We start from the raw sequence: 27,575 nt of genomic DNA on the forward strand, positions 1-27,575 counted from the left end.
GTGCGTGCGTGTGTGTGTGTGTGTGTACCTAATTGTTATATATCACAGTCCTGAATCAGGCAGGGAATGTAGGAAGGCTTATGAAGTCTGTGGAGATAGGAAAGTGGATCTAGCAGGTGAACGGGAGCTTCCTATGGGAGGACATGCCTTGCTCCTTGGATATTTCCTGGACTGAGGAGGCCTGGTAGATCTGTATTTACCCAGGCTTTGCAACCCTAGGAAAGCAGGGCTGGGGCCAGATGGGCTGTCCTCTGGCCTGGAATTCAGCTTACTGTTATGGCCGTGGAGGGGTCGGGAGTGAGTCCTTTTGTGCGCCCCCCTTTGTGCTGCCTTTTTGTTTTGCCCTTTCTTTGGCTTTCTCAGTAAACTGGGAGCCCCCTGGGGTGGGGGCGGGCAATGCTGAGTCTTTTTCTTCCCTAACAGCTCTATTGAGGTATAATTTACATGCCATAAAATTTACCTGTTTTAGATATACAATACAGAGATCTTTATTAAGTCCACAGGGCTGTGCAAGTATCTCCAGAAGCTGGTTCTAGCCTGTTCCCTCCATTCCACAGGATTCCTCACGCCAGGCTGGGCCGACAGGTCCCACACGAGGCAGCTGTTTCTCTGTGTTATCTGGCTATTCCACATGAGGGGAATCTCAGTGTGTGAGCCTTCTGTGTCCAGTTCTACGACAAAGCTCAGCCTTAACAGTCAGTGCATATACGATGAATAAAGGAAAAAGAAAATTGGAAGCAAAACACATCCTCCAAGGGCTTTGCCAAGAGGGAGTTTCTGGTCTCTGTTAAGCTACTTCTGTGAATGATTTGTTAAAACTCTACCCTTCTATTTAGGTTTGGCGTGGATGAGAAACACCTACTATGGTGGGTGCAGGCTTTATGCGGACCACTAAAGCACAAACAAATAATTTTTTTCTGTTGGAATAAGCCTGAAATCGCTGAACTTAAACTTAGGAGAATTAAGAGCCTGTGTTAACTTGCACAGGCCTGAACACACGCCCACCTCTGCTTTCCGCTGGGTGGCTGCGGCAGTCCTCCCACTCTAGAGGCTGTTGAGGCCCTCCTATTTTCATCTGCATGCAGCCTAACTCAGACCAAAGAAATAGCTACACCTTCCGTAACTGATCATGCGGGTGTATGATCAGGGGGAAAGGACAGAGTGCTACAGGTCTCCCACACTTCAAGGGCCTCCTGGTTTTCTTGAACAATACAAGTAAATGAGAACCCAAAACATGGTACTGAGGTGCCGATCTGTAAAGTGGCGCCCTCGGGTGGCTGGGATGCACAGAGCAGGTCTGGAAAGGTCATAAGGAGAACTCTCTAGTGGAAGAAGCCACTGGACTTTTATGAGGAGGCTGTCCTCATAAAAGGGCCATCTGGAAGTCAGAAGTACTGGGCTGTGTTCCCGGCAAGTCATCCCCATCATCCTCTGCCTTTCCAGAAGTGGCTCTGACTTCTCTAGAAGCGATTATGCTTTGCTCTGGAATAAGGGGCCCTACAGACCACGCCAGGCCTGGGAAGCTTATGTACACAGCTGCAGGGCTGTCTTACAAAGCTTTGTTTGGATGATGAGGTCGGGGGGGCACCAAGCTGGCAGCTGCAGGGGGCGGGCAGCATGGTACACAAGGTTCTACTGGGCACACAGTCCTGGTCCAGGTAGCTGCACTGACACAAAGGTCTCCGGATGGTCAGATATCTCCACACGGTGAGGGACAAGTATGGCACATGCGAAGAGCAGACAGCAGGCGTGGGGAAAGCCCAGGGGTGGGGAAAGGCAGCAGGGCCCACAGTGTTGGAAAGGCAATCAAGGCACAAGCCATTTGCTACAGTGTGGATGGGGACTTGTTCCTAAAGAGTCATGTGCTGCCAACTGGGATCCCACTTGAGAGACTGTAGGATCTCCAAGAGATCTGACCCACGTGGGATGTCACAGGGTCCTGAGGCGTGGCCCTTCTGAATGAACTCATGGCTTTCTTTCCAGACTGGATGAGCTACTGCCAGACTGGGCTGCTATGAAGGGAGCCAGCACAAGCCTTACATATCCTAATCATGTACTCCAGTTCCACAGCTGTATTGCGTGTTGGCTGTGCAACTGGTACTGTCGCCATACAGTGGTGAGATCCACAATGACCAAACGCTAGTGTCTACTGGACACCTGAAGTGCAGCTAGTCTCACTTAAGATATGCAGTGTGAACACACTCAGTAGAAGAAAAATCTCAATAGCTCACCAATATTTCAATTTATTTGTTTGTTTAGTGTACCATGTCAGGCGTGGCAGAAGGCACCTTTACTTGCTGAGCCATCTTGTAGCCCTGCTAACACTTTTCTATAGTGATTACAAAGCTGGGGTTATTACATGAACTAAAATTACTTTCCCCATGTTCTCTGACTTTCCAAACATGACTACTATAGAACTGACAAGTAGGAAGGCAGAGCAGAAAGTGAGGGCTCAGGACTTGGTGTTAGAGAGCTGGCCGGCATACAGGAGACCCTAATGCGCAGCATAGAGAGTATGACGAGAAAACAAAACAAACACTGCTGAACAAGAAAACGAAAGGCCCACCACATGCCTGTTTTCAAGCAAGCTTCGCTCTCTCCTGGAGCTGACCGTCATCTGAAGAACAATCAACTGGTCTAAGGGCTATTATTCCCAATGGTGCCCGGCTCGGCTTCCACCTGCCCAGCAGAGACCCTGGGGCACATATCCTGGCCGCCACCACTTGTCATTGTGAAAAGTATCTTCTCAATTCACCTCTTCCAGAAAGAACACCAAAGTTGGACAGCTGCAGATGTCCACGGGGCTGGATGTCACAGAGGTAAGGGTTTCCGGGTTACAGCTCATTATTGGAGGTAAATCAGCGAAGAACTCAGAGATGTGGTGGTGTCAGAACGCAGCCCGATATCCAGTCAAGAGCAGAGGGGGATGCATGTACTACTACCTGCCTGGCTCCTGCCTAGGGAATGCGCTGCCCACTGGGCTGAGTCTCCCTGTATCAGTTAACAGTGAAGCCCTCACAGACATGCCCACAGGCCAGTTTACTGAAGACTTGCCTTCTAAGTTGTGGCTGGTTGACAGTTAAAAACTAACACAGTTCCGCACAGTCACAAGCCCTCCTGTGGCCTCTCTCTAGCCACTTCTGGGGACTCTTTTCTTTTTTTCTTTTTTTGAGACAGGGTTTCTCTGTATAACCTTGTCTGTCCTGGACTCACTTTGTAGACCAGGCTGGTCTCCAACCTAGAGATCTGCCTGCTTCTGACTCCCAAGTGCTGGGATTAATGGCGTGTTCCACTATGCCCAGCTTCTGGAGACTTGAGAACCTGCATGCATGGCTTCAGTGATTTTTTGATCTTTTACAAAGAATGCTGGGGACAAAACTACTGGTGACTGAAAAAAAAAAAAAGTATGAGCTGCCTCTGACTAGGAGTTGTGAACCCTCCTGGGACTCCTAAATGGTTACTACTTGTCCTGAACACAACAGCTTTCTATGGCTTCACTTAAAACAGAACGCATTGTGTCTGTTTTTTCCTCATCACTTAAAGATGCGGCACGGTTTTTCTTGTCCCTGTTGAGATGTAAGGCGCACAATCTGCCACTCCACCGTTTAGAGTGCGCTCCCGGGCAGTTTGGTCATACAGTCACGTGGCTATACAGAACATTTGTGTCATCTGTCCCCTTGGCCATGAGCAGCCACTGCCCTCCTCATGCGTCCGTTCGCTGCTCCCTTCCAGCCTTTGGCAACCACCAGGCCAGTTCTGTCTTTACTAATCTCCCGTTGCTGACTTCAGAGTAAGCAGAATTGTACACAGGATCTTTTGAGATAATGGCAAAGGCTCAGTTACGCCAGAGTGTGAATCGAGACCATTCATGTGCCAGGCTGGATGACAGCATGAACAGAGAGCACGCCGAGTTTATCTGTCAACAGTCCTGGTTTGTTCCCACTCTTTGGGTGACAAGAACCATGCTGCTACAACCAACCATATATGGGTTTCTGGGTGAACAACATCTATGGGTTTCTGGGTGAACAACATCTATGGGTTTCTTTTTTGAAATATTTAATTTGGTATGTTTTAAGTGTTTTTGCCTGCATGTATGTCTGTACGCTACTTGTCTGTCTAGAGCCCAAGGAGGCCAGAAGAGGGCACGAGGTCCTCTGGACCTGGAGTTACACAGGCCACTGTGAGACAGCACGTAGGTGCCGGGTAGAGACCTGGGTCCTCTGCAAGAGCAGCAGCTGGGCCGTCTCTGCAGCCACTGCACATTTACTTCCATTTCTCTTGACTATACATGTGGGGGTGGGATGGTGGGTCAGCCTGACCCCTAATCACTCACAGGGTTACAGCTGCTCTCACCTGTGAAAGGGCTTCACAATTAGGCTGTGATGGTTTAGATGTGACCCACGCTCCATCTTATTCAGAGAGACAGGGGAAGAAGGCATCTGAGAGCTACCCATGACCCTCTATCCTCCCTCTGAGGGAGCTTGCCTGTGGGAATAGTACCTCTTACAAAGAGGAAACGGGTCTGGGGAGACCAGGTCTCAAGGCCATGTAGGTCTTAAGAACAGAACAGGACTCGTGTCCTCCAGCCTCAGTGTTCTCACAGAGGCTCCAGATAGAGCACAGACAAGTGGTCCCTGGGGTGCTACCCACCGGCTCACATCTGGTGAGAGGCACAGGCATGACGCTCATGTTGGAGACTTCCCTCTAAAGCTTTGCTCTCACAGGAATCCTAAACACATGGCGCCAACGACCAACTTAGGGTACAGTCCAATTTACAAGCTGCTTTTGACTTTGTATACAGTGGGCATCTGCCTGTTGCTACATTTCCAGCTGCAATGTATGTGATGGCTAACATGTCATACTGTATATGCTACAGGATTATCATACAGAAGACAAAGTAATTGCAAGCATTAAAATATATTACGTGAATTACACGGCAACTATGTGTCATATACACAATTATGTACAACTGTGTACAAATATACTACACTTAGATTTGACTTAATTTTATAGAACATGGCATACACAGTATTTTACATTGAATTATTATATATACCAGACCTGGTAAAATGGTTCAATGGGTCAAGGAACCTGCTACCCAAGCTTGAAAATCTGAGTTTGATCCCTAGGGCCCACATGGTGGAAGACGAGGACGCCCATAGCTGTCCTCCGATCCTTCATGTGTGCTGTGACATGTTCCTCCAATCCCCACCGAATAAGTAAGTGCAAAAATGTAAAATAAAATATTGCATATTCCTCCATTTATCTACTTTGGGTTTTTGCATTACTTGGAACTTGAGGCTGTCAAGGCAGGAACACAGTAGGGCAGGGTGTGTTTGTGGGAGTTACTCGCACATGCCTCCCACGGCTCTGGCTAAGCGTTAGAGAGGCCTCTCTGCGTCAGAAGCCACATCACTGCAAAGGCTGTGGACGGTGCTGCCAAGCCCTTTCCAGGAAGGGTCTTCTCGGTTTTTACTTTTGCCATCAGTGTTGGGAAAGGCAGAAGGGGATATGGGCACATTTCTGTGAAAGCTTGGCTACTCCAGGCGTTACTGGATTTTTAAGGAAGACAGTGAATACTTGTCCACTGGTTGTTTCACAGTGGCCTGCAGCTAATTATCTCCTGACAGTAAGCATCTTTCCTTGTTATAGGAACATATGACTTGCCCTCCTCTTGCCCAATGAGATGGTGTAGGACCTGTGGACGAGCCTGAAAGCCCACAACAGCTCTCCCTTGGGACATGGTGTAGAGTACACCATTGGGAAACTCACTGATGTGCAGCTTTCTTGAGTCACCGACGAAAACCCCTCACTGTAGCTGGGTCTTAATTCCTGTGAACTCAATAGGCTAGCCGAGAGGCCATCTTTCTATCCAGAATGAAGAAACAGGCCCTCTTTCACTGCCTCAGGTACAAGCAACCCCTGGTTTCCGCCCATAGTTCAGGGCATACACTATTTCACATTATTCACTGAGAAAGCGTTTAATCCTCCCCAAAGGGACTGGCTTGATATTAGTTGTTACCGTAGACAGCAATAAAGCGCTCTGACCACTTGATGTAGGAAATTGTGGCAAATGTGGCACGGCCACATGACAATATTCCTCTCTCATTTGACTGTTATCTATTTAATGTGTGTGTGTGTTTTACCTGCAAGCATGTCTGTGCATCATGTGTTTGTAGGCCAGAAGAGGGAGTTCGATCCCCCATGACAGGAGTTACAGGTTGCTATATGCTGTCAGGTGAGTGCTGGGAATCAAACCCAGGTCCTCCGGACAAGCAGGCAGTGTTCTCAATGGTTGAACCATCTCTCCTTTTCAACGTGATCATTTTTGGTTTCAGTCTTGGGGTCAAATAATCACCTACGGTAGGTGTGTGCTCTACCACTGAGATGCATCACAGCCACCCTCTCTGTAGCTCCTTCCCAGAATGCCCTGCACGGATTTTTAAACCTAAGTTTCTGTTCTTTCCCAAAGTACCTGACTCTTAGAGTCTCCTGCCCCCCTTTAAAAGTTTGTTGATTTCCCTTTAAAAAGAGATGACAGTTACATTGGATTTATAGCTTCATTTGGAAGGCCAGAATTTTGGCAACAAGTTGCATATGCAGCTAATTTAGTTCTCAATATCACTGTAGCCATGCAGACACTAGACTAGTCCTGAACTTTGAACACCCATCCATACCAGTGCATCATAGCGATAAGGAAGAGACTCAATCCTGTTGTCTGAGTTATAACAATTCGCCATGACTCTAGCCAGACCTACATAGACAGTGCCTGGTGGTCAAAGGGCTTCGGAGTGGTGAACGACTTACCGGTGAGACTGGGCACACCTTTGTAAGAACACACAAAATGTACCTCTGGCAGATACAGACTAGCGTCCCACTATATTCTTTTAAGTTATAGAATCCAGACACAAAAACACTGCTACTCCTGACTGACAACCTGGATTAAGAAATGTCTTGGAGCCAGGTAAGGTGGTGCATGCTTTTCATCCCAGTGCTTGAGGCAGAGGCAGAGGCAGGCAGGTCTTTGTAAGTTCGAGGCCAGCCTGGTCTACAGAGCGAGTTTTAGGACAGTCAGGGCTACACACAGAGAAACCCTGTCTCAAAAAACCATTAAAAAAAAGTCAATCTCTTGGGGATGGGCTGGGAAGATGTTGGTAAAGTGCATGCTATGCAACCACAAGGACCTGAATTTGGAACTTCAACATCCATGCAAAATGCTCAGCATGGCGGCTCGTGTTCGTAATCCGTGTGCTGGGGAGGTAGGGACAGGAGGAGCCCTGGGGCTGGCTGGCTGACTAATCTAGACAAACTGGTGAGTTCCAGGGTCAGTGAGAGGCCCTGTCTCAAAAACACAAGCTGGAGGGGTTGGAGAGCTGCTCAGAGCTTAGGAATACTTGCAGAGGGACCTGACTTCCGTTCCCAGCACTCAAGTCTTGTAACTACATCTAAGTCACACAACTACATGTAACTCCATCTCCAGGGAACCTGGTCTTTCTGGCCCTGTCAGAAATGTGCAGACACGGACACACACATAATTAGACATAAAGCAATTCTTTCGAAGGGAGAGCAACGAAAGAAGACGTGGTGCTGACCTCAGGCCTCCACATGGACGCACATACACACAGATGTACACACCACACATAAAACATTAAAGGGTATCCAACCGTGGGCTGCACACAACCAGGATAGCTCTCGGTGCTACAATACCACACAAAGCAAACTTATGTATGGTTTTGCAAACTGTCAGTCAAGGTTGGACACCCAGCCCTACATTTAATGTGTGGCTCAAGACAAATCATCTTCATCCAATGTGGTTCCTCTGGAGAAGGCCAAACACCAGACACCTCTAGGGCACCTGCCTCAGTGAGGCAGAATTTTTGTGTGTATATGAGGGTTAACAGTGGCAGACCTGCCCTAAATGTGGGCATCACCAACCACGTGCTGAGGTCCTCAGTTAAATCAAAATGAAAGAGGGAGAAAGTGATAAGCATTGGTCCTCGAGGTCTGCTTCCTGATCTTCCAAGATGAGTGTGAGACGCTGCTGCATGCGCCACCATCGGCTGCCGATGCCATGTCTTCCCTGCCATGCATGATGGACGGTACCCTCTCACACTGTGAGCTATACAAACCCTTCCCCTCTTAAGTTCTTTCATTGTAGCAGCAAGAAAAGTAACTGACACACGTGTGCTGCATGAGTCCCTTTACAGAGACTTTTGTAAGCAACGCCTGTGCTAATCAGCATGAGCTGCACGGCTGCCCTGAGGAGGGAGAGGAAGGAGGGAGGAGGACACTTCCAGGGGTGATGGAAGGGCCATGGGTAGGCGCATGCACGCAGGTATCAAAACAGACTTGGCAGCACATCTAAGATATGTGCAATGCATATGCAAAGCTGACCTCAATTGAAATTTGTGTATTGATTTTGTGTTTATGTGGGCCTGTGTGTTGGTACGTGCATATGTGAGTACAGGCACCTCTGATGTCCAGAAGAGGACACTGGACCCTACACGGCTAGATTCAAAGGCAGCTATGAACCACCCAAAGTGGGTGCTGGGAACTCAAGTACAGTCTTCTAAAAGAGCAGCCCGCTCTCCTAACTACGTCTCTCTAGCCCCCAGTGTAAGTTTTTAAAAGCTCAAACAGAGCCAGGCATAGTGGCATATGCCTTAAATACCAGCAACTAGGAAGCAGAGGCAGGAGGGTCTCTGTGAATTTGAGGCCAGCACGGGCTACATATAGTGTTCCAGAATAGCCAGGGCTATAGAGAAAAGCCCTGTTATAAAAAATAAAAATAAAAGAATCAAACAGAATATTTTAGCTGCCCTCAGTGATCTAGCTGGTCCTAACTTATTCCAACAACCAAGCATGACATTCTGTTTGGACATTTCAAGTAAGGCATTGACATTTCAGGTGACGGTCATGGCATATGCCTGGTCAGGGAGCCACATTTTAGCAACTAGATCCGCTAAAGGATGGATCCCATCACAGTTTGGGGATGGTGGCCGCTCTGGAGGAAGAATGGTATGAGCTAAGGATATTTTCTGAGGATACAGGGCATTCTGGGCTTAGACAACATATCCTACAGGGCTGCTAACAGTGGATCTAGTGCTTCTGGCACATGCTAACTGTGGGGTCACCCAGGCTACCATGGAGCCACTCCCTGGAATCTTAGCTGAATATCTGAGTTAAAGCCACACTTACTGCAAACTTTCTATTTAGTGGCAAAAGATATTATTACAAAAGATGAAGAGCTTGATGGGCAGCATTATGGGTTTTCAAAGGTGCTACAACCCTCCCCAAATTGTGGATCCTCAGCCTTTTGTTTAGCAAGCAGGCTTCTAGAGGTCCTTTAGACATCACCTGGCTGACCATGGCCTGGCTAAACTCGGGTCTGATTCATTCAAACCGAAGCCAGAGGTGTGCTCCCTGTGCGTGCCATTTTAACTCCCTTTGGATGGCCATTTTGAAACTGCAAGAGAGAGCATTGATCATAGGGACTTTGCAATACAGTCCTGAAGCTGGTGGCTTCTATGTACCCTTGTGAAGAATGGTGGCTTCAGGCCTGTGACAGTGCTGTCTGCACCTGCCTCGCCTGCACTGTCACACTTGTTCAGATCACAAGAGGGCAAGAAAGGGATGGGGAGGCAGGGCTTTTTACTGCCTCTCTATGCAGCCAGCCCCAGGCTCTTCAGTATTTGCAGGCTGCTGGAACTGACACAGCTGCTTCTCCATGTGGCCCCTGTGACGGACACACTTAGAGTGGGCCAGGTGAGGATAGCAGCCATAGCGCCTGAGAGGACCTGGGTTTAAGAACTGGCTCCAGAAGGCAATTTTGCAAAGAGGTGTACCTTTTTGGTCCAGTCTCACCCATACCAGCACCATGGGCTCTCCTCCAGCTCTACCACGGAGTGGGCTTCTCCTGTCCTGGCCCCCCTGGAATCCCTCAGAACCCGGAAAGCAGTTTAAAAGCAGGCCTCCACTGTTAGGCTGCATGAGGGCCCATACTTCCAATGGTGGCCCTGTGTAGTGCCTCTGAGCTGCCCAGCAAGCGTGAAAAGGGCCTGAGAGCAGGAAGGGACTCCCACCGTGCTGGATACCACATCACCAGGAGAAAAGAGCAAAGGGTGCAGAAACAGCAGACAGTCACACTCGGGGTCACCAGGGCCATCCTACTTTGGCACAAGTCTTGCTCATGCACTAAGCCCAACGGCACCTAGGTAGACTGTCACACACACGCCAGCAGTGTGTCCTGGCTCTGCACAGGGCGGGCCGGCAGTGGCTCACCTGGGGTGCTCTGAGGACACACCCTGGCCTCTTCCACACTGCTCAGACACAGTGCTTCCAAGGCATGTGGCCGCACAGCCTTGACACTTGGCGGCAGGCATTCTGTAAAAGCGTGCCCCAGCTGGCATTCTACCCAATTTCTCCATCTGTTTGAGAGGTATCCCCCATTCCACAGGTGACAAACTAGAGGTGGGAGGTCAAGGCAGATGGAGGACCCCAAGCGACACTCGGAACAGTGTTTGCAGTTATCACTTCTCTCTGGGGCTGCCTTCCTGCCTTCTCTGACTGACCAAGGAGGAAACCTACTCACTCATTTTCCCGGCCTTTTCTTCAGAAACAGCTTGGAAGGTAGCCTTCCTGACTCAGAACACTGCCAAAAGCTCGCTCTGTCAAGTCAGGGTCCTGCCCAAGGCCCAGGAGCGGCCGGGCCCGAGGGCGCCCTGCGGCTGCTTTTGCTTGTCTACTTGTGCTTCCCCACCAGCAGGCTTTCTGGCACTTCCGCTGCCTAGGTCACCTGTTCTGCAGTGATGGCCACGACCGTAGGAACTAGCATTTGAAAGCCACGAGTAAACATAAAACAACCCAGAGGTTACTTCAGACAGGTACTTTCCCAACATGATGCCTACTTTTTACAAGTCTAAAAGCAAGTTTTCTGTCTGCACCTCCCTGGAAGCGTCACCCTCATCAGCCTGGGGTGACTATGCCTCAGTAGGCTTATGCCTCCTGCTGGGTCTGAACCCCTTGACACAGCACAGATCCTATTTTCATCTTGGTGTTCCACATACACAGCTTTACCCAGTGAATCTTAGGGAACTCTGCGCTCCAGAGTTTTTTGTGCCAGCTAAAAGCTTTAAATAAATTTATATAAAATTTTTTATATTATATAAATATTTATATGTAAGACCTAAACATACATAAATATAATATATATGTATATATAAAAACTGTGTGCAGGTATTTGTGTCTACATGTGCATTTGTGCACACAGGCACAGAAGCCCACAGAAGCCCACAGAAGCCCACAGAAGCCGGAAGTGTCAGATCCCCTTGACTGGAGCTGCAGGTTGACGTGGACCACCTGATGTGGGGCTGGAAACTGAACTCAGGTTCTCTGGAAGAGGATCAAGGACTCTGAATGGCCAAGCTATCTCTCTAGCCCTTGAAACAAGCTTTGAATTACAGAGCAGGCAGCAGCAGCTGATACGATCTCATGTTCTGGGATTTACCATATTCTCAACAGTCTTCTTCTGCAAGACAGATATTCTGTAGGTCCATTTAGGGGTCACTGTAACCATGTGTCAACCCAAATTTAGTTTGGGTTTTGGGGATAGAAATCCATTACAAAGTAAGATAATCTCTCAGCTACTAGGTGAGCATCTACCGCGTTCCTCTGGAGGCTGCAGAATGTGTGCCTCCTCTTACCTCCATTCAGTACTCTTTTGAAAGGCATACTTCAGAAATCTAGAGTGGAAACACACTTATCCTTTTCAGTTCATTCATTCCACACCCACCCGGGAAAGTTACAAGGCTCCTACACAGCAAAACTATCTGAAGGACACGATGGCGGTTTTAATGAAGATGTGTCCCATTGTCTGGGGCATTTGAACACTTGGTTCCAGGCGCCCCCCAGCTGGTGGTACTGTTTTAGGTGATGGAGCCTCATTAGAGGAAGTATGTCAGTGGGGGCCTCTTGTCACTTTCAGTTTGCTCTTTCCTCATGTTTATATTTTCCTGTTCCTGCTGCCTGCCACCGTGTCTGCTGCGATGCCGATGCCTGTCTGCCACCATGGACTCTTACTCCTTCGGGAATCATAAGCTCCAATAAATTCTTTCTTCTAGAAGTTGCCTCTGGTCATGGCGTTTTATCACAGTTCTACGAAAGTAATTAACAGAGTCAACTATCTGCTGGAGGGCAGGTTCTGGAAGGCTCCACATTCCATGGTCATCAGTAAGGGTACCACTGCCATTAGGAACAAAGCTATTTCTTACTGGTTAAAACCACCCTGGGCTTCAGCAGTCTCCGCTGACAAACGCTCCAGAAAGCATAGCACATGTACTTGTAATTCCAGGCGTGAGAGGCATGTGCTTAGCCTCTCAGAGGACCCTGTAGAGACAGGTCCACAAGCTAAGTTAGGCCTGGTTCAAGTCATGGGTTAGGCTTCGGGCAGTTCTTCCCCGTCAGGGCATCACCTGAGTTTGAACAGATACCAGCAATTTTAGTAAGATAACATAGAAAAGTGTCTCAACACTGGCTGCCCTTGGGAGACTTCAGGCTAGTCATGATGGTGATGCACTCGTCAGTGGAGGTCACCAGCATTTGTCAGAAAGGTTCCGTGTGCTTCTGGACCACTGGCTCTCTACGACTGAGTGATACAAACTCCTGCTTGCACTGTCTTGGAATCTAGAATAACTTTGTTGTTTTTTGAGTTCAAAGTATTTGGTCAGTTTTACAGTATCTCATATTTCTACATCAATTACATTTCTCTATTGGCTTGTCCATTTCTTTTTCTTTTTGTTAAAAGATAAACTAAACGACAGCTGCGATTTCAGGAAGGACATGTTAAATTTATACATCAATTTGGGAGAGCTGCCATCCAAACAATATTAATGTTCCAAATCAGAAGCCTGTATCCTGATAGTTAGTGCTCCTTTGATCTCTTACAATTACAATTATGCTTTGTAGTTTTCTGTGCACAAGTTTGTTTTTTTAATGTTTCTTCTTATGTTACTTATAAATGGAATTGTTTCCTTAATTTTATTTTGGTTATTTGTTACTAGTTTTAGCAACATAATTGAGTTTTGTACAATGATCTCCTGCCCTTCAATCTTGCTAATTTGTTACTTGTTAGTGTCTTACTCAGGATTTTCGACATAAACACTATCTATCATCTGCAGGCAGACATTTTACTTTTTCTTTCCTCATCTGGATAAACCTAGTTTTTTTTCACCCTGACAAATTCCCTGGCTTGAACTTCAAGCACAATGTTGAAAAGAAGTGGGAACATTTTTGTTTTGTTCTTAAGATCATGTAAAAGTTGGCAGAACCTAAGTATGAGGGGACCTGTTGGTTTGTCATAGATGTCTTTCATCGTATTCAGAAGTTTTCCTTTTACTCTTTTTGTAAAGGTTGTTGAGCTTGTATCACAAAAAGATATGAATTAAGTGAGAAGTGTTTTCTACATCTCCTTCAGTAATTACTGTGTGCTTGCATATGTGTGGATTTATGTGGAACCAACCTTGCATTCTTGGGGCAAATGCCACTTGAACATAGTGTGTGAATCCCCTTCTAGGGGCCAAGGGATGCTAGGTGGCTGTAACTCTTGCTGGGATGATATTCTGGACATGCCAGGGAAGACTGAAATGTGGAAGAAGGACAGATGGTGTGAGTCTCAAGAAGTACAGAGTGCTGTCTGGAGGCCTGGGCTGAGGCTGAGAGCCCAGGGGCAGGGCTGTTGACATTCTGATCATGGAAGCAAAAGTGTTGACCTATGGCGTGTGTTAGAATCACCTGCAGGTTAAAATACAGTCCTGCACTTTACCTCTGGGATACCAGTTGCATAAGCATGGGTGGGTCCTGAGGATCTGTGTTTTTAGGCGGTTGCTGATGCTGCCTAAGCTAGTGTATAGACACAGAGCAGAACTAACACTGCTAACATTTCCCCTGCACTTAGGGGAGAGTGCATAGGCCACCTGTCCCTCTTACTAGCAGCGTGCAGGATCCATGAACAAAGCCTAGTGTACTTTCTAGATAAGAAAGGGCCTAGGAAACTTCATAAATATTATTTCCTTTTAGCATTAACTCCACATGATTAAGTGTGTAGGTATAGTGACTAGTTTCATTTTACAAAGGATCACACGCCCTTGCTTTAAAGAAACTAGAATCACAGAAGATGCTGAACTCCAAATCCTCTGGCGGAGCTCCGTATTTCATCACGGAGATACAATGATGGGTGACGCGCAGCCTCCACATTTGGGGAGGGGCGTCAGGGACACAGCAGAGTAAAGCCAGGCCAGGGCCAGGGCATGCCCACGTGATCGGCTTGGCCAGCATCTGTGGTGGCTCACCAGCTGTTCAGGTTCTCAGGACCATTTTCTGCAGGAATACTTCAGATCAGCACTAGCTTCGGAGAGTGGAGACTTTTGACTCTGGAGCAGAGTACAGGTTTGCCACATGGAAGCAACCAGAAACCAGTAACTCACTGTTCTTTCTTCCTTTACTGTGTGAGGCTTCAAGAGCTTATTAGTGGGAAGACACCGTGAGCATATCACCTTACGCAAAGAGCTTACACTAATGCCTACACCCAGACACAGGCAGCTAAGGACAGAGAAATGGAGTGCAACGGAATGGGCTGGGGCCTGGCATGGCACCTGCGAACATCACAGCTCCTCTGGCAGCTGTGCGACTGTGATCTTTCCTGAGCTGTAGAGCCAAGAAGGGACGGGGTCAGAAGGACTAAGGATGGTGCCAGGGATCAGATTCCGGCTCAAGTGGTCAATGTTATGCCAGGCAGGGAACACAGGGATCCCAGACCCACCTCATCCTCATCTGAAAATGACAATCCCTCCGTGCCCAGGAAATGCACACAGGGAACTAGGGACACCATGTATGCTCACCCTCCTTCCTATCACAACGGAAACGGGGAGGAGTATTTCCCACATGGAACCACAAAACTGCATTGAAAGACAGGACCCTTTGGAAGATGTCACAAGAAACGCAACGAAAGCATTTGTTGCCTCACGGTATGTAATTCAAGCCTGAAACAGTTAACCTTCCTGTACCCTTCCTTCTCACGCTCTCCCAAGCGGACAGAGGCTCAACTGGTCAAGGTGCCTGAGAGACATCCTCCAGGCATGAGCAGAAACCTGAATATCCATAAGCTCCTCAACCACGCAGGTTTCCAACCTAACACTGCTCTCTGGCAGGGAGGCTGGCTCCCAGCTCACACTGGCTTCCCTCAGCCATCAGGTAAATAAATAAGCTCCTGGATAGTGGGTAGCAAGAGAAAGCCTGCACCTGTCCAAAGGTGAACGAGAGTACTGGCATCCTTTGCAAATGGAGACCCTTTACGGCTAAGCTTAGGAAGCCTGTTCTTCAAGCCTTCCTACCCGTGATAAGAGCTGGTTTGTTTAATAGGGAAGCTCCCTGTCTGAGCACAAATTGCCACCAATCTCCTGGTCTCGGCCTGTGTGTGGAAGTGTTCTGTTTCCTGTCACTGTAATCTATAGGTATTTTTAAAACAGTGTTAATGTACTTCTCATCTGTACATTTTCCTAATTGGCTTAATATTTATAGTAGAATATTTGGGATCTGGGCCCAGTGCTCCAGTAAACCCAGGCGCATTTAGCAATGTGCTAATGAGCCCGATCCAGTCAGGAAGGGCTGCCTCCTGAGTTACGGCGCTCTCTGGCATCAGATTCCGGCTCTGCTGCTAAGAGAAGTTGCTAAATATCTTAAGTAAAAGCAGAGGTCCCTGAGCAGCTGTTGGGTTTGCAGAGCCGTGATTGTATAAACTTTATTGGCAGTAAATGTCACTCCTGCGAGCAGACGGCAAGCCCTCAAAGCCTTGGCTCCTCAGGAGTCTGCCGCTGCCGGGGCCGGTGCTGGACACACGGGGGACAGGGAGGGTGGCCTCACTCTGTGGTTGGGGCCGCCGACAGGCTCGCCACGGTGACAGAAATTCACTTTGAGTTGCAATTAGTGGCACTGTCATTTTCGGGGGCTCCTGCCAATTAATTAAGGCTGTCAAACAGAAAAACCACAGCGTTCACGTGGTAATTTATATTGGAAGAGACAAGCCTCAGGAGCACAGCGGCTTCCTCTACAAACAGATTTCTCCCCCAGAGCCCTGGAGTAAACACGGGAAGAGAACCAAGATAAAAGACGAGTGTGCGCACGAGCGCGAAGGGGCCTGCGTGGGCAAGGAAGAAAGTTAAACTGCCCTTGTTATAACTGCTAACTCTGGTCGCCAGAGAAGAAGACAGGCTGATTAAAACTCCAAACGAGCCCCCAGCTCCCTGAACCCTCTGCGTCCAGGATGATAGAATCAGAGGAGTTTATTCATGCCATTAAGCCCCAGAGAACTTAATTGAAAGAAGAGCACAGCCCGGACCTTGACAAGCGGGAGGTCACAGTAATTGCTGCCGGACATATTTAACATTAAGATAATCAGGCCATTAATTACCCTTCGGATCATTAAATCAGCCAGTTGCAAAATGAAATTTCTGCCTCTATTACTCACTTGAGAGACCACAGGGGTGGCCTTTAATTTATCAGGGAGCTTGAGCTACAAAGGCTGGGGCTGGGGGAGGGCAGCCGGGGGAGGGGGCTCCCTCACACGCATGCTGTGGCGGTGGTGGCCAGGCAGGCATCAATCCGCCATGCTTGGTGATCGTGGCAAATTAACTAGGTAAGATAACCTCCCCGTGCAAAGGCAGAAGCTGGGGGTATGTAAATAGATGAGGGCAGACAGGGAGCTCGGAGTGTGCACACCACTTAGCAAGATAATAAAGGGAATCATCCTTGATTATCAGTGCTAATTTGGACACTGCCGGTAGCTTGTTATGCGTGTTCTGAGTAGCATTTAATTAATTCAATTGCTTGTTAATGAGGGAAGTGACATGTGGGGAGCAGATGCCACCCAACTGCAGATGGACTCTGGTCAGCCCAGCAAAAGGCCTTTTTTCCGTCTCCTACTTTTCCCCTCCCCATTTTTTTTTTTTTTTTTAAGGAAGAGAATAGAGAAAGGTGTCCAGCATAGAGGAACACTCAAAAGATACAAAACATTGACCTCTGCAGGCCAAGAACTGTTGAAAAATAATCAGACGAGACAATCCTGTGGCCGCTTGGGCAGTCATGTCCCTGAGGCCACATTTAGAACAGCGCATCTTTATGCCAGAAATTTGAGCCTGAGATTACTATATTGTGATCTTACGATCAAACCTAACAAGACAAAGACACAGCCAAGTGGGGCTGCTTTTAATATCTCAGAGTCAGCTGCAGGGATCCAATTATTTTCAGTTTGGATACATTTCCCCTTTATCAATATCTCTGTGTGCATAAATAAGATGAAAGCGGCCCTGTAGAATCAAAGAGAAGTGGTACTCCCCTCGCTGGGCAGACTGGTTGGGCCTGGAAGTGTGTGGCCAGTCTTCTCCCACGCAGGTTTCTGATGTGGGCCTGATCTCCCTATCGATGGCATGTTTCTTTATAGGCTAAAGACAAGTCCTGAGTTTAGGCAGGGAGATGAAGTTACAGATAATGGAACGGGGGTGGAGAGGGTGCTAGGGACAGGAAGAGAATGTGCACTGAATGCGCCAACGTTCCCTTCCAAGTGGCATCAAAGTGGTAATGGGTGATTTCGGCTGTGCTCAGAGTTTCTCTCATGAGCTGTTCCTGGAACTGAAAACACAATTTGGCATTCCAACTTCCTTTGATTTCCCAGCCCAGGCGGGCAGGTGCCAAGCAGCATGCAAATAGGCTACCTGCACTAAAATGTAAATAGCACGGTCCCTGTGGACCCTCCCAGGCCAGAAGCCATCAGGGAGACAAATATAGGAAGCCGAGTGGGGGCAGCCACACGACTAGGCCTGGCGGCCCAGAGGGCCTCGGTCTGGTGGAAAAATCACATTCACTGAAGGCCATATAACCAGCATCCTCATGAAAGGGCATGACAATGAAGGAGGACAGGTCAGCATGGTGTAGACTAGCCCTGGAAACACGGCCGTGAGGAAAGATGTCACAGGGGTTTGAGGAGAAGCTCTGCTGTGCTGCAGACTCCCAAGTCTCAGGTCACTGATGGGAGGGGCCAGGAGCTCCAGATGCAATAAGGGCAGCTGGTACCTGGGTGCCAGGTGACCATGTTGTGTGTTGTACGTGGCCTAAGTAGTCACGTCACTCATAAGGCCTTTACCCTAATGGCTACTCTTCTTTCATTTCAAAAGGTCACCAATGATCTTGGCACTCCCTCCAGTGACAGTTAATTGCTCTCTTCACATTGGAACCCAGAGCCTTGAGCACCTGGTGGCTCTAGACTCAGCTGGCGCAACTGTCTACTACACAGCTGGACACACAAAAACAGGTCCACTGAGGGTCATAAAACACCCCTATTCTTAGCTCCAAACTCCTGATAATTCTGTCCCCCGTTGCTGCTTCCATGACCATCGCAACATCCCCATTTACAATCGATATTTTAAGTGTGTGCTTAAATGATATCAATAGCAGCGTGTGTGGGGGTGTTCTGATCTCAGCCCAGATGTAGTTAATTGTTGCCACATCGATCTCCCCTCTAACATGATTCTTTCTCCAAATCAAACCCCCATTACAGAGGGGTGGAGCGCATCCTCTCCCCTCCTGTGACAATAAATTTAATATCGAATGTATTAGAAAAAAATGGCAGCTGTTGCAGAATCCATCCAAAAAGATTTTTCCCCCTTCCTGGGAGTAATTAAAAGATGCTTTCCTTGACTAATGATCCCCTGTTTAGGAATGGGAAGTCGATACTGCTTCAGCTGTCCTCAGCTCCGATTGATCACGCTGCTCAAGTTTGAACGGCACTCCTCAGGGCGGCCGGGGATCGCTGGAACCAATTATAGGCTGTCCAAAGCTGCCCTAATAGGGGTGTGGGGACAACAGGCAGAAGGCCAGCCAGCTGTGCCAGGCGCTTGCTCTCCCAACCTGCCTTCGGGCCTGGCTGCTGCCAATGCTTGGTCATTTCCGGGGGACCGGCTGTTTCTTTGCAGAAAGATGTGTGCTCCCGTGTGCTCCTTCTCCACAGTGCTATGTGTGCAGGTCTGTGCACATGAGTGTGTGCGTGCACATGTGTGTCTATGTTTTATGTGTTGGGGTATGTATGTTGGACTGTATGTATGCTTCTGTTAGGATATGTACACACATCTGAGTATATATATTTGTGTGTACATATATGTGTTTGCATGTATGTGTGTTTGAGTGTGTGTATGTGTGCAGCACATTTTTAATTACATCCTACAGTCAGATAAATCTCCTGAGTCATGTTGGAACAGCTCCAAACTCAGTGGGAAAACACCTGGGCCCTCATTTCAAAGAGTGACACTTTTTTTTTTTCTTTCCTTGAGCTAACATCAACATTGATGAAACTAGTTCTTTTTGGGATTGGCTTGAGGTCCCCTGATGCTTCTACTACCCCGCTTTGAATCCTCAGGGCCAAGTCAGAGGGTGGCTGGGGCATCTTGGACAGGCAGGACCTAGACTAGGTGTCCATTCTCTTGGGGTGAATTCCAGCCTGATTCTAGCCAGGACTTCCAGAGCTTCGGCTGTTTGGGGAAGGGGTGGGGTGGTGAAGGAGGCAGGTGGCAGGGTCAATCCTGTATGTGCTGCGCTACCTCCCATTTATGGTGGTGTCTCTCGGGCTGGTGACCTTCCAGGTGGCCCTTGGCTTGCCCTGTGTTGGTCCTTTCCAAACCCCCAGCTGCTGACTCCATTCTTCCCGGGAACAGATGGAATGTAGTCCCTCTGAGATCAGCTACTCCCGCCCAAGAGCCTCCTAGAGTAACCCATTCTTGCTTCTTGTTCTGAGGAGGGTCCAGCCCTGCCGGAGGTACACCGCTGGACATTCGCGTGGCAGGTTGAACCTTCCTGACTTAGCTTAGGCTGCTCCATCCTCCCATACCTCTCTCCTGGAAATCAGCCGTGGCTGTGAACTTCCCAGAACCACGTCGTCAGCTGTTCCCAAGAGGGCCCATCTGTCGGTCGTGATGCTCATCCTTTATTCATTCTCGTCTCCCTCCCTCTCTTCTTATGCGTGATTGGTAAATATTTATTGAACTTAACCAGGCAAAAATCTTTCTTGGATAATGTTTACTAAAGGTACAAATGAGCCTCCAGCTCTCATTCTTGTCTGAAAGTTGAAAAATTCCAAAGTCACCTCTGTGTCAACACGTCACGTTACCACAGCCTCGGGGAGGAATGGCAACTCAGAAGGGCTCTCCACAAAAATCCAGGGTGACCAAAGGTGGGAGTTGCAACTGTGGTCACCCTACTTGTGAGAGCGAGGTTCTAAGCGGTAAAGGGCGACGTGTGAGGTGCTGGGCAGAGCAGAAAGAAACAGCCTGGAGTTCAGGGCAAACAGCAGTCAGGTCTGCTCCCTCAGCCACTCACTGCTGGGTGCGCACAGACAGTCACGCACTGGCTTCTAATCGTTCTAAGTTCTAAACGAACAGTTGCTGATTCATGGCATTAAACAGTCTTTATGTTACTTTTGATACTAAATGGTCAGGTGCATAAACTTAATTTGTTTCTGACTCATTTCAATGTTTTTCTTCATGATTAAACAGTTTAACTTCCAATCATTTTTTTTTTTCATTTTCAGATTGAAATTTAGCCACACTATTAAAAAAAGCAGATACTGCAAAGCAAATTAATGTTTTAGGGTAGTTTGGGAGTGAGGAGTCCAGCTGGCTTCCATGTGAGTGCTAAATCAGAAAAGGCAAGAGTTTCTCAAAGGGTAGCAAATCTTTGATTTGAAGAGAAAACCACTTAACTGTATTCCACAGACTAACACATACAACTAGGAGCGGTCACAGCAAACCTATGGAGTTGTAATAAGCACAAGTGCGCCTTGCTGGCCCTCCATTCCAGGTCCCCTCCACACTGGCTAATAAAAAGCAGGGTTACAAGGATGCCAGCCTCACTCCCGATGTGCACCCGAGGGGGCGCCACACATTCATTTTGCAGTGCTGGTGAAGTAAACTCAGCCAGCAGGTCTCAAGAGAACACTGGCGGGAAGCCCGGATGTGCAGCTTAACCACCCACGGGTTGATGGCCGCTTGCTCAGGTCCTGACTAGGCCTCACCACCGGCAAAACAAACCAGACTTCTGGTGCTGAGCACAGCACGCGCCTCTTCCTCCTGTGTTCTTGAGAAGCACAGCAGAAGCAGCCCTCAAGCGCCTGTACAGGGGAGGCAAGGGGACACAGAGCACCCAGCACCTGAGCACCATGTCTGTCCTCGGTTAGACCAACCAGAGATGAGTTGGTCCCTCTGCCACTATGGGATAGGACTTCTCTGAAAATGGGCTATTTCCGCCACCTCTTGGGGGAATTAAATATGTATGCACATTCTCAAAAATGGTTTATAATTGCTGGATGTGAAAAATGAGAAACTAAATGGCCTCAAAATAAATGCCTTTTTATCTTGGATAACAATTAGCATTAATGAGGAGTCACCATACATTATGCTTAACTATACTTCATTAAATGTGTTAGAAGTCTATTTTAGAAAATAAAATACATTTCCTAGCATAAACTCACTTGTTGGCAGGGGCAAGTGAGGGGGCTGTTTACCCACAAGATGCTTACCAAGGGTGTAAGAGAGAATACAGAACCAAAGAATCAAAAATTTATAATTACTGTTAGCACAGCTTGTGCCTATTAGAAATATATTAATTAAAGTAATATATTCATAAGATTAGAAGCCTAATACATTTCCAAGAGGGGAGAGGAATCCCCAAGGCCTAAAAATAAACATAAAATATTAAGGAGTTCGAATCATCCAGTCCGCTCCACACCAATTTCAGAAGCGGATGCTCCCAGACTAGGCTAATCGGCATTTCCCTATGTTGCCAGACCACTGCTGCAGCTGAGGTCATCCCCAGCTGTGTGACTGCTGGTGGAGAGCACCTGTGCATTCCTACCTTGTGGAGTCCAGTGAGGGTTTTGTCCGTCCCTGGCTGCTCTCTTCCCACACGCTGTTGGCCAACTCATTCCCGATTGAGGACATCACCTTGATCAGCTCCATGGGCCAGTCATCAAGGTCTAGCGATCGGACCCGAGAGAGGTGGGTGCCAAGATTCCGGTGGATCCCTGAGCACTCAATGCACATGAGGGCTCCCAAGTTCAAACTGGCCCAGTTCGGGTCTACAGGAAGAGAAACAGGAGCAAAACTCAATCAGACCACCACCACCACTCATTCTCAATGTCCCTGGACCCTCAAGGGACACCTGACCAACCAGTCAATCTCCACAACCACATGACTTAGAGCTGCCCTTGGTATCGGGGAAGACTCGGTGTGTTGGCAGCTGTCGCAAATCCAGGGTTTCCCAGGACTGGTGTTCATTTGGACAGACACCTCTTCTAACACCTCAGCAGCATCGTGCACCTCCACAGGACTGGTGCACATTAGAAAACAAACAAACCATTTGTGTTGACATGTCCACTGTGGATGGCTGGTGATGGAGGAGTGAGAAGCAGAGACCAGGTTAACTGGGTGACAATGGGGCCCAGCTCAGACCTGGAGGCTGCACGGCCCTCATGGCCCTTCCTGCTACTGCCAGCACAGCTTGGGCAGGCTGACAAATTCCTGTGAGAAGGTATGGCCGGCAAGGGCCTTACTTACCCACTGCAGCAGCTCACAGGGCTCCACTGCTCACTGGCAGGTCAGCGGGCATGTAATGGAGTTACATCAGGACCCAGTTCCCCCAGCTGTGACTTGAGGAGGGAGCAGTGTATGTTACAAGCTGGGATGACAGGACAAGGGTACAGCTCTGCAGGATGAGGGGCTTCTGTAGAGAACGGCTTTAGGAGTCCTGGGGCAGATCTGCCATTGTGTGAAACTGGACGACATCGTCATCAGATCAGGAACCTGGGCCCAGGGCTAGCTTTGTGTTTACAATCTCTAGGTGTTATACAAAGACAGGGTGCCCCTGATGGCCAATGGCTCTCTGCTCTCAGGAAGGTCCTAAACTCACAGGTAGGACTGGCATTTATCCAAGTCTACCAGAAGAGTCAGCAAAAACTGATCTGACCCATTGGGGAGATTTCCTGGGCTCTCTACATGGTAAATGACCATGGATAGCTGACTGAGCAGATGGCAGCCAGCCACTTATTTAGCATCAGCACACCCTAGAAGATGGCCGATTCATATCCCAGAGGAGGCCCTGGAAGAGAGGCTTGTGATCTCAAAGATGCTCTGACAAGGAAGGGAAAACCTCTCACACAGAGGCAAAGGGAACAGAAGACAGAACAGACTCCATGTGAACACAAGGAAGGGGTAAGGTATAGGTTCAACATGACAACTGTGCTGTGGTTTGGATGTGAAATGACCCACACAGGCTCATGTGTTTGGACACTTGTTTTCCAGCTGGTGGTGCTGTTTTGAGAGGGTGTGACACCTTCTGTGGGTGTGGCCCAGGTAGGGGAAGTGGAACTCTAGTAGGATAAACCTTGAGGTTTGGAGATTCATCCACTTCTTGTCCTATCTCTGAGTCCTGATCCACGGAGGTGTGAAAAGCTCGCCCAACCTCCTGCTATCAGGAGCCTCCCCCCATGACAGACTAGCTCCTCAAACTAAAGTCAAGATGAACCGACCTCCCTACAGCTGCTTCTTGTCAGGTATTCTGTGGTCACAGAGGTGAGAAAAGCAAGGAGTGGATTCAGCAAGGAGATGGCATGGATACAGGCCCCACTCAGCTGCTGAGGAGCTCACACACCCTCCTCAGCAAGGCTCTCACCTGGTGTCTGCAATCCTTCACAGCTAGACTTTTGTCCTAGCACTGCAGCAGCTCACACTTGTATGTTCACATCCTGATGCCTACATGCCACAATGTTGCAGGCCCAGTCATGTAGGTTGAGACTTAAAATCCGCTGTGGCTACCACCTGCCCCTGGGATCAAGTGCAAAGTCTCAGCAGACAGGATCAGAACTGAGCCCCACTTCTTCTCCCCTGTCTCTGTGAGATCCTTACCCGCCTACCAGTGTCATCTAGAATTAATTACCTTCCCTGGGACAGCTGTCCTGCTTACCTTCTACTCGACCAACCCCCAATGCAGTAAGGTGGGATCACAGAACCTACGCTTTGCTTTGGGCAGAGCCTGTGTACTCACTCTTCCTAATGACTAATGTTACTAGGGGCTGTGACACACACGCTATCCAGGCGAATACAGTGCAGCTCCGCCATGCCAGAGCCTATATTTAAGGGACTTAGGGATGGTAGAAACTGGATGACGTCATCAGAAGGCTTACTAGGGCTGGTGGGTGAGGTAAGATCTACTAGGAACCAACAGGGCTTGCAATGACAGCTTTGTGGAGCAGGATTCAGTTTTGTCCTGGAAGGTCTGGCACACTGATGAGGACCTCATGTGTGTAGGGCTCTCCATGCTCTGGGATTCCCCTGGTCCTTTTCTGAATATCCTCCTGGTGGCTGGCAATTGGTGCCCCCAGCAAAGATTTTCACTGTCAGTGGGTTCTGGACAGAGCTGGGCTGAGCCAGGTTGCAAGCTCCCTCTAAGGCAGAATTCTCAGAGACAGCGATGGACCTTTCTTTCCTGGAGAGGTGGATACCGCTGACTTTTCCAAATGCACTGGACCAGAATCTCTCTATAGACAAGCAGCCCATAATTAAGGCCAGTGCGCCCTTTGGAAACTATGTTCTGGGATAGACTAAGTGTGCAAATGGAGGAGATGTGTGGTATCTGCGGTTATTGTAGCCTTAAATCCCACACTGCGCTGAAGAAAGACCTCAGGCCATATCCTCAGAGGGAGACACACATGAACTGGTGGGCCAGTGAGACCCTCTAGGTGAGCAGGGAGTCACGAAGTCTGCTACACCACCAAGCATTTAAGATGTGGGCAATGGACCCAGACCATTGGGTCAGTGGAAAGAGACATCTTTAAAGCTGGCGCCTCCTCTTTTCTTGGCTCCTTCCTAAGGGCAACTGCTGCAGTCAAAGGCACATGCCCTTCACAGGTCTTTAGCACACCTGAGAACATGCTCTCATCTCACTGCCAATATGGAGTATGTGGGTCTGTTTCCTGGCATTCACACCACATTCATACTTAAAATTCTTCCTGAGTGCTCATGTACTTCACATCTGACTCTCCAAGCACTTAAAGGCCTCTGAGCAAGCAACAGGATGGTGATGGGTTTGGGCTGAACCCCATAGTACCTCTTGCTACCTCAGTGACCTGGACACGCTGCTATGGCCCCAGACTCTTCCCTCCCTGACCTGTCAAAGAGCCCATGACAACAGCAACTGTCACCCTGAGAACCCAAAAGACAATACATATGTGGAGCGGATACGGCTTAGTTGGTGAATGGTCTGGGACCTCTTTTCCTGAAGCTTTCAGCCCCGCCTTTATCATCTCTGTCTCATCTGCTCACGTGGCCGTGTCTGCAGTCTGGTCCCAGGTCTCCCCATCCTGCCCATCGTTTAGCGTGCACATGCCCCAGCCCTGTTAGGAAAGACCTGTGACCTCTAATTTGCCACATGCCACAGTTCCTGTAAAGCCACAGACTGCTTTCTTTTTGAGGAAACTTCAGGTGCATGCTGGAAACAATTACAGACATCAATCTCTGGCTGGATTTTTTTTTTTTTTTTTTTTTTTTTTAATGCTTCAGGTTTTGTACTTAAAAAAAATAAAGTCTGGTTTAAGGAAAGTTTTTGACAAAAACACACTTCAAATAAATGTTCTTCTCTTTCCACCTCACATTTTGAAAGTAAAATTTAAAAATTCAAACAAAAAGAGAAACTTTAAAGCAGTTTCCAAAGGAGCCTGAGGAAGATGCCCTTCCTGCCCTGAGGATGGGCTCCTGCTGGGCTATGGTCAGCCAAGGCGTGTGGATAACCTGCTGACCAGGGCCGCTGAGGGAAGCTCAGTGCTTCTGCTTCGTCTGGAGCAAGCTTGGCCTAGAGTGTTAGTGTGGCTCACACCCCACCTGCAGGTCTCGCTCAGCTGTTCTATTCTTGTGAGCGAGTGCGATCAAGCAGTCCCCCACGGAATAGCTCAGAATCCTGTGCCTGCTGTGAAATGCGGACAGTTCGCCCCTGACTACATGCATAAAGACCTCACCACCTCGCCTAGTGCTACCGGGTATCTCCACCATTTCCATCGTTTCCAGCCTCTTTTCTCTGCTCACTCAGGGAGGCCTCTGTGAAGCTGCAGCCTCCAATCACATCACTTTCTCAACCCCCAGCCCCCTACTCTTCCTCACAGTGACAAGCCAAGGTTGACAGGAAGCTTGCTTTGAGGTGGAAGGGACTGGGCTCCTTTTGCTCCTTCTCCAAGCCTGTAGACGGTGTGGCCTGCATGGGTTGCGTTCACGCCTTGCCCACTGGGACCACTAACGTGCACAACTGACAGCACAGGTGTTTTCAGTTCCCAGATACCCCTCACCTGTTACCTGGTTTGAACTGCATTTACTCCCCCCTCTTCAAGACCACATAACAAGTGGGCAAAGTTTACTCTGCATAGCTTCTAAGGGTATAGACTTGGAATAAGAGCAAGACCTACCACGGGATATAAGAAGGAAACTTCTTTCTCAAGGGCACATTACCTTTTACACAACAGAGAGCGTGAAATAAAACCAGGACACTCGTGGGTGCAGCGGTTAGTTATAGTCCGAGTCCTTCTCCCACAGGGTTGCCCGAGACAGGGCACAGAGCAGTCCAACAGCATACAAGAAGTGACACACGTCTACCAGTGAGGCCATGTAAAGGACACTGCGCTAAGGTAAAACCCAAACTCAAATATGTCAAGCTCTCAATACCATGAGCCCTCACCGCCATGGCTGATAAGGCTCCAGGCAGTGGGGGTGGGGTGCGGGTGGGGGTGGGGTGCCATCATCCCAGTGTACTTACTTTGGGTGTCACAGTCCACGCAGTGGGAGTTCCCTCTCATGTTTCGGATGGACTGCAGCGCCATGGCCTCACTCTGGCTGGTTAGTCGGGACTAGGCACAAAGGAGGACAGAAAATGCAAGATGTGAGCAGCCAGGAGAAATCCACACATCGGACGATGCCGGAGAGAAGCCAGATAGTTTATACCCAGGTGCAGCAGTGTGCGATTCCCAAATGCTCCTTTTCTAGTGTCTGAGGGGAGTCTGAGGGAGAGCGACAGGTCGCTCGTCAGGATTATTGGCTGAGACGGACGCTCCCCAACATGAGCAAGGGGTCAGCCCTCTATCATTGGTGAATAGACCAGAGACTGTTACTCAGAGAGTGTCAGTGGCTAATACGCCTTCACGGGCACACAGCTACTTGGTGTGAAGATTAAAGAATAAGAAAAAAATAATCAGCGCATCAGCCAGGGGTCAGGCCTTAATCAGCATGCTGAGTGTTGTCTCCTGGTTCTTCATCAGAATACCCCGACCACACCACACATCACAAGAGGAGACTCTTTCCTCATTGAGGATCTCTCAGTCGCTATAGCTACAAATGAAAGTCACTCATTGGAGTGACGCAGGGGCAGTTATTCTTAAACATACTTTATGGTCTTCTTCAGAAGAGATTTTTTCCCCCCAAAGCCTGCCTACTGTGGCAAGATTA

At 48.6% G+C, this 27,575-nt stretch overlaps 1 protein-coding gene across 6 annotated transcripts in view; it reads right to left on the reverse strand.

Moving 5' to 3' along the window:
- The window catches only part of Agap1 (ArfGAP with GTPase domain, ankyrin repeat and PH domain 1), a 431,455-nt gene that overhangs the window by 35,403 nt on the left and 368,477 nt on the right, over positions 1-27,575 (reverse strand). For all 6 annotated transcript variants that reach the window (XM_055616997.1, XM_055616996.1, XM_055616995.1 and 3 more), the window contains 2 exons: positions 26,890-26,980; positions 21,949-22,171 (listed from right to left, as the gene is read on the reverse strand). In XM_055616997.1, the coding sequence (XP_055472972.1) occupies positions 21,949-22,171; positions 26,890-26,980 (314 nt within the window). The remainder of the gene's footprint in view (positions 1-21,948; positions 22,172-26,889; positions 26,981-27,575) is intronic.

This window comes from Psammomys obesus, unplaced genomic scaffold, assembly GCF_907164565.1.
Source record: "Psammomys obesus unplaced genomic scaffold, mPsaObe1.curated_primary_1811, whole genome shotgun sequence".
NCBI classification, from domain to species: Eukaryota; Metazoa; Chordata; class Mammalia; order Rodentia; family Muridae; genus Psammomys; species Psammomys obesus.